The sequence below is a fragment of the Heptranchias perlo genome, chromosome 39 (assembly GCF_035084215.1).
Source record: "Heptranchias perlo isolate sHepPer1 chromosome 39, sHepPer1.hap1, whole genome shotgun sequence".
NCBI lineage: Eukaryota > Metazoa > Chordata > Chondrichthyes > Hexanchiformes > Hexanchidae > Heptranchias > Heptranchias perlo.
The window spans coordinates 7,232,149-7,239,030 of NC_090363.1; the positions used below are offsets into that span (position 1 = coordinate 7,232,149).

The 6,882-nt window shown below is 45.7% G+C and overlaps 1 protein-coding gene across 2 annotated transcripts in view; it reads left to right on the plus strand.

The window, feature by feature from the left end:
* abcf1 (ATP-binding cassette, sub-family F (GCN20), member 1) overlaps window positions 1–6,145 on the plus strand; it is a 58,739-nt gene extending 52,594 nt beyond the window's left edge. For both annotated transcript variants that reach the window (XM_067973996.1, XM_067973997.1), the window contains 4 exons: window positions 600–768; window positions 2,479–2,543; window positions 3,122–3,194; window positions 3,817–6,145. In XM_067973996.1, coding sequence (XP_067830097.1) covers window positions 600–768; window positions 2,479–2,543; window positions 3,122–3,194; window positions 3,817–3,983 — 474 coding nt within the window. In that variant the 3' untranslated portion in view covers window positions 3,984–6,145. The remainder of the gene's footprint in view (window positions 1–599; window positions 769–2,478; window positions 2,544–3,121; window positions 3,195–3,816) is intronic.
* The last annotated feature ends 737 nt before the right edge of the window (window positions 6,146–6,882 follow it).

Consider the following 6,882-nt stretch of genomic DNA (forward strand, 5'->3'; position numbering starts at 1 on the left):
TTGGCTTCACATCTGAACGTTGCACCTACAGATGTGCCTGATTGTTCATAAATGACTGAACCCCTTGTACAACATTGATTCCTGAGTTAGCTGACCTCAGCCTGGATGCTGGGATAGGTGCGACATTTGACATTAGTGCCCCCGAGTCAGGGACAGGGAAAATCAGCCAGGGCTCCTGCTTCTCAGCGCTATCCCTTGACGCCTGCTGGAAAGTGTGTCAGGTTTGGAAGAGGCTGTCGGGTGAGGACTAGATCAGAGTTGGTTGTTATGCTTCCTCTCGCACCTTTGTACAAATGGCTCACTCATGGTTAAAGCTCACAAATGAATAATATTGAATATCCTGGAAATATAGCCCAGTGATGGAGTTGATGCTTGATGGAGGAGAGAAGAAAATTGGAGGGGATTAGAAGTCTTTGTGAGATGTCGAGTGCGGCAGTGCCTAGGGTAACGGGGGTGGAACATGACATGTAGTTGGGCTGGCACACCCTGCCTATTCCAGTTTATTTATTCTGAGGAGTGACTCTGCACAATCTGGAATCTTTTACGTTGTGTTTCACTGTGTCCCCTATTAAATATCTTTTTACAACTCCCACGCACAGAAAATAGGTTACTTCAATCAGCAGTATGCGGACCAGCTCAATATGGAGGAGACAGCAACAGAGTACCTCATGAGAAACTTCAACCTGCCATACCAGGACGGGCGGAAATGTCTTGGGCGCTTCGGCCTAGAGAGCCACGCCCACACCATCCAGATCAGCAAGCTCTCAGGTACTGAGTGGGAAGGGTCGGCCTGAGGAGGGAGTGGAAGGGGAGAATGGGGTTCGGAGAGGGAGGAAAGAGGTCAGTTGTTTCATAATGGCAACAAACTTGTTACTCAGAATTTCTTTTATATAAAATGTCTGATCAGATCCTTTGACAAAGTGTGTACTTTGGAGGAACTGGGCTGTTTAAAGCAGCATTAGTTAGTGGTGCTAACTGGAGTTGGTGTGTGATGCTTTAAACAGTACAGCCCCGTTTACACAGGGCACTGATGACACACATTCTGAACTCCCTCCTTTCCTGAGGGTGCTGCTTCTTCCTGGGCTACAATTCTACGGTCTGTGCCAGCTGTCCAGGCAGTCACAGCCAAGTGACCATTGTTCATGTGTGAGTTTAGATAGTGAGTGTTAGGGGCCGTCACAGCCAAGCCCCGTTCTGCTCTCATCCAACATCCATCCACGCGTGCACTTTCCAGTGGATCATAATCGGGGATGAGAACCGTGACTGGTTGTTGCCCCTCCTTAAACCAAGGGCACGGGAACTGGTTATAGTTCCCCTGCTGAGGTTGGTGATCTCAGTATAGACCGGGATTGAAGCTAGTACTTCCTGGCCTGCATGACTCATTATCATGCTTGGCAGTGCATTTCCCAGCAGATCCAGCAGGTGAGTTTGCTGTTCTGAAAGTGGCTCATTCACATTTCTTCGTTTACACATGGTGAACAAAACCCACGCGTTGATGTGCTAATTAGCACTTTCCTGTTTCCTGACTTAGTGGCGTACAGAAGATTTTGAGGGATGAGTTGTTTCGAATTCTTAACTGTCATCAAAACGTTAGTGCTGTGTTGAAGGGGTGGGTTAGGTGGCCGAATAAATTCAAGCTGGTCATCAGCCCGACATTGTAATCAAGGCCCACGTGCAACTTTACATCTCATGGGTGTAGCTGGTCAGCTAGCTGAACAATTCAGTCAGTGCCCGTATCCTAACACGCACCAAGTCCCATTCACCCATCACTTGCTGACCAACATTGGCTCCCGGCCCGGGAACGCCTCAATTTTAAAATTCTCATCCTTGTTTTCAGATCCCTCCGTGGCCTCACCCCTCCCCATCTCTGTAACCTTCTCCAACCCTACAACCCTCCGAGATCTCTGCACTCCTCCCATTCTGGCCTCTTGTGCATTCCCAATTTTAATCGCTCCGCCATTGGCAGCCGTGCCTTCAGCTGCCTAGGCCCAAAGCTCTGGAATTCCCTCCCTCAACCCCTCTGCCTTTGCTCCTCCTTTTAAGATGCTCCTTAAAACCTACCTCTGACCAAAACTTTTGGTCACCTGTCCTAATATCTCCTTATGTGGCTCGGTGTCAAATTTTGTTTGATAATCGCTCCTGTGAAGCGCCTTGGGATGTTTTACTATGTTAAAGGTGCTGTATAAATGCAAGTTGTTGTTGAATGAACTAGTCCCTGCCGGGAGTGGCACTGATGCCAAGATATGTGAGCTGATTATAGGTTTATACCAGTGGTCATGACTGACTTTTTAAATATATAATAGCTGGGTGGAAGCGATCACAAAAGTAGTCATCTGTCATTGATTGATTAGATGGTGAAGTTGTGCTCCTGATACTCAGGTTCGGAGCCCTGGTTGAGACTGTTGTCTTGCACTTCTCCATCTCTTCGGTCTCCGTCTGTGGTCGTGTTGCTCATGTCAGTGTCTCTGCTCCCTGCAGGTGGTCAGAAAGCAAGAGTAGTGTTTGCGGAGTTAGCCTGTCGACAGCCTGACGTGCTCATTCTGGTGAGTAACCTGGCACCCCAGCCAGCTGAATTGGTGTTTCTTTTCTTTAACCTTTTCTGAAGGCGCTGACTCATGCTGGGGTACAGTTCCACAAGCGTCAACTACCCCTCAGGTACCTCACCCAGTGGCTATCCTTCATTCATGAGTCTAGATGGTGAGTCTGCAAGGTATTTATCACAGACCAACCTGATCCTGTCCTCTCCCTGCATCTATACATGTACTGATCCCAGTAGGAGTCGCTAGAAAGGTCTGCAGCTGGAGAGTGAGGAGATATATTTGCTGCTTGCTTGTTGAATATTCTCATAGCTAGGAACAGAGCTTTGACTACTTCCCCGGACTTTCTCCACCCCTCGATTCCTGGCTGGCGGTTGGAAGGGATGACTGCTCCATTTTAATTGGATACTACTGAACATCAAGTACCAAGTGCTCCTCTTATTTCCCCCCCCCACCCAACCCCCCAAAAAGAGACCTGGAGATTTGCGTAGAGCTTGCTGAATCTGGACTTTTCATTGTCTCTGGAATTGTATCTGATTTCCATTTTTTTAAAATGTTGACCATTGATCCATCTTCAATTGCAGGACGAACCCACGAACAACCTGGATATCGAGTCCATTGATGCTTTGGCAGATGCGATTAATGTCTACAAAGGAGGTGAGTCTGCGGGTAACCTAGTGTGGCTGTTCGTGCTTCCTGTCTCGCTGTTGTAGAAACTACCTGCTGACGACTCCACGGGTGAGGGATTCCCTCCAGATTTCTCCCCTCCTGAAGGTGCTACCTCTTGCTGTGCTGCAGTTCCACAGTGCCATCTGGTGTCATGCCCATCTGGCCATATTGTGAGCCAAAACTGAATGTTGGCCGGCTGTTCGACTGTGGGGAATATCACTTCTGAACCAACCATTTCCTCCCCTGACACCCACATGCACTTCTCAGCAGAGGACACTGTATAGCAATCAGGAGCAGGAACTAAAACTGTGTGGCTGTTCCATGGGTAATGTGAGGACACCATCACAGCCAGGCCAGATTTTCCTGACCACTTGCACAAATTTACCAGCAGGAGTCAGTGGATCACGAACAGGATGAGGAGCCCTAGCTCTCTGCAACCCCTCCCTCCAAAGTACAAGGAAACATGCCCATGTTGACTTGGCAGACAGACTGATACTTTGATACATGGCTCGAGCTATAATGTAGTGTGTAAATAGTGTGCGGTGCTGCTAGTGTTAACTTGGCATGGATCGATGCTCTACTATAATTTTTCCTCCCTCTCCTTGCACAGCTGTGATCATAGTGAGCCATGATGCCCGGCTGATCACCGAGACAAACTGCCAGCTGTGGGTGGTGGAGGAACAGACGATAAACCAGATTGACGGCAGCTTCGACGATTACAAGCGTGAGGTGCTGGAGGCGCTGGGAGAGACCATCATCCGCAAGCACAAGGAATGAGAGAGACCCCAGGACTGGCAGGATGATGTCCTTGTGGCCAACGTGGCAATGTTGTGAATGAACAGTAGCACCAATGAAATAAAACTGCAGCAGGATGTGGAGAGGCCCCATAAAGAAGCCTCGTGGTGTGAGATGCAGAAATTATTTATGACAATCTGCAGCCCTGTGCCTAATGTCGTCTTTGATACTTTAAAAAAAATGCCAAACAAGGGATTATTTTCGATTGATCTACAAACGTTCTCACTTTTTTTGGAGTGGCAGAGGGCCCTCTAGGTAAAAGGAGAGAGATGGTAAGAAAATGCTGGAAATATGGAATTAAAACAAAGATAATGCTGGAAATGGACAGGTCAGTCAGCATCTGAAAGAGAGAGACAGACAGATTTAACATTTTGGGTGAGCCCTTCAGAACTGCTTCTGAACCCATAGCACTTGTCTATTTTTCTTTTCAGACACCGATAGATCTGCTGTGCATTTCAAGCAACATCTGTTTCGGTGTTACAAGGGAGCCGTTCGGATTTCAGTTCCGAAGTGGGCCCTTTGGCTTTGCTGCTGCTGCTTTTTTCTGCTCTTGGTCTTTTTCAGTTGAATGTTGCAGTATTCAGCCCGTTAAGGAGCTGCTCCTTGTTGGTTCAATCAGGTGATTCAAAGGGATACTGTGAGACCGACGGGATCTCCAGCTGCATTGGCACAGGGCCTGTGTTGTGCCAATAGTAGCATTTGATGCCGGGTGACATTCCTCACAAGGTGTATTTGAAATGAGCTGACCAGAAACAATGTCTGTTAGTTAACCAAGCATTTCAGCTGTGACATAAATCAGTAAAACTTAGATAATGGATAAAACTTAATCCTGATCTATGAAAGTGCTTTCACGATGGAATTGTATTATAATGGAACACAAGAAAACCAGGCATAAATGTGAAATCACCCCCCAAAGGCATCATCCAAACCTAAATACTTAACCCACATTCACTCCAAAAAAAATCCAGTACATTAGAGCTAGGAATTAAATTTATTTACTGTTAGTCACTCAGATGGGAATGTGGGTGGTTTCCAGCCTGGACACTGAGTGAGTCGCTCTGTTATTTGATTTAATGGCTGTCAAACTAAATACAAGCACTGGAACTGGATTTTTAAAATCTATTTTGAAAGTACCTGGGAATTAAATGTAGAAGATGTGGCAGTCCTGCCTTTTCACTTATTTATTGCATTACAGCCGCCTGGAGCATACTAGCATTTCAGAACCAGCTTATTTAGAAGCTACTTGGAAGGGTTCCAGATGGGGTCTCAATACGACAGCAGAAAAGTGGCATCAGATTTAGTGCTAGTTACAATTGGTGGCTCACGTCAAGAATTTGAACTGCCATGCAGGTGGATTGAGGCACATTGGAGGAAGCTTTACTCTGCAGCTGACCCATGCTCAAACTGGCCTGGAAACACTTTAAGCTTTGCTCTGCATCTAATCCATATTGTGCCTGCCCTGGATTGCTACTGCCAGTGGGAGGAGGAGGAGGAGGAGGAGAGAGAAATGGGGCAGATGAGTGTATGAAGTGGAAAAAATGTTCTAGTCTCTCGGCACCGATTGCCCTTACCTTCACAAACTCAATTATTTGTTAATCGGTGGAATATAACATGCAGCCCAAGCTGTGGTTCCTAGCTGTCATGTTATTTCTACCTGTGGTACACAAGTGTACATGATTAGCCCTATGGAGAAGCTCAAATCTATCAGGTTGTCTGAATGTTAGGCAGCAGTTTGACCCGACAGTGTTTTAAGTCTACTACAGCCCCCTCAGCCAGGTCTGGGATTGCATGGTGAATTCTGTTTTTTCTTTTACCAAGGAATGTTCTATTTGGCACAGGATTAGTGTGAATGCAAAGTAGAAATAACCATTTGGTAAATTTGCTTTGCAGGACTGCTTTTTAATCTAAATGAAAACAGACACCACAAATAAAATGACAGCATACAAATAAAATTATTTTACACTAAAGAGATGCACTTGTAAAGGTGCTGCCATCTACTTTCTTGTACTGTAATTGAGTATTTTACACATGGAATAGGGGATTCAGAACCATTGGAAAGAATGGAGAGTGGATTTGGTCCATTTGAAGTGATAATTACTAGGGTACCGTACTCGTGAAATAAATTGTGCTTCTAATGGACTTTGCATTTATGTAGTAGTGTTGAATTGTTATTCTGAATCTTCCTCCCCCTAATCTCTGTACGTTGTCTTCATATACCTTAAGCTACAAGTGTTCCTATTGAGACAGCCATGTTTACATGAGTACAAAGCAGTACTTTGAGCTATGCTGCATAAAAGAAGCAGCAAACAAAAATCCTAACACACCCTAAAAACACGACGCAGGCAAAGAAAAAAACCTGTAGTACAACACAAGATAGCCGTTAGTGTGGGATCCTCAGGGCTACCTCCAGCAGCTCTTACTGCCACTAGAATAATGACTGTAATTATTTGGAGGGGTTAACCATACCCCCATTTAATGGGCAAGAAGAAAATCCAGGCTATTACCACCTGTAAATGGTAGAGGAAGAGCTTGAGGTAGGAATGAGTAGAGGCAGTTCAGCTTGTTGAAGTTGCCCTGTGTACATCCCAAATACAACACAGCATTTCATATTGAGGCACAGAGTGGTTTTTTAATCTACCACCCATTCTTAAGGCTTTCTTGATTGTTAACTCGTGTGGAAGGTACTGTGTCCCCTGACTTCAGATTATGCAAATTTATTGCAGTTACTTAACAGGAAATAGCAGCAGTAGCCACTGCATCATACACAATAGTCCAGCAAATAAGAGTCAGTGATCTAGCTAGTTGTCAATCTGCAATTGATCATGCTTACACCAACCCTTGGATATGAGTGTGTATTCTCAGGCCCAGCCCAGCCTCTAGC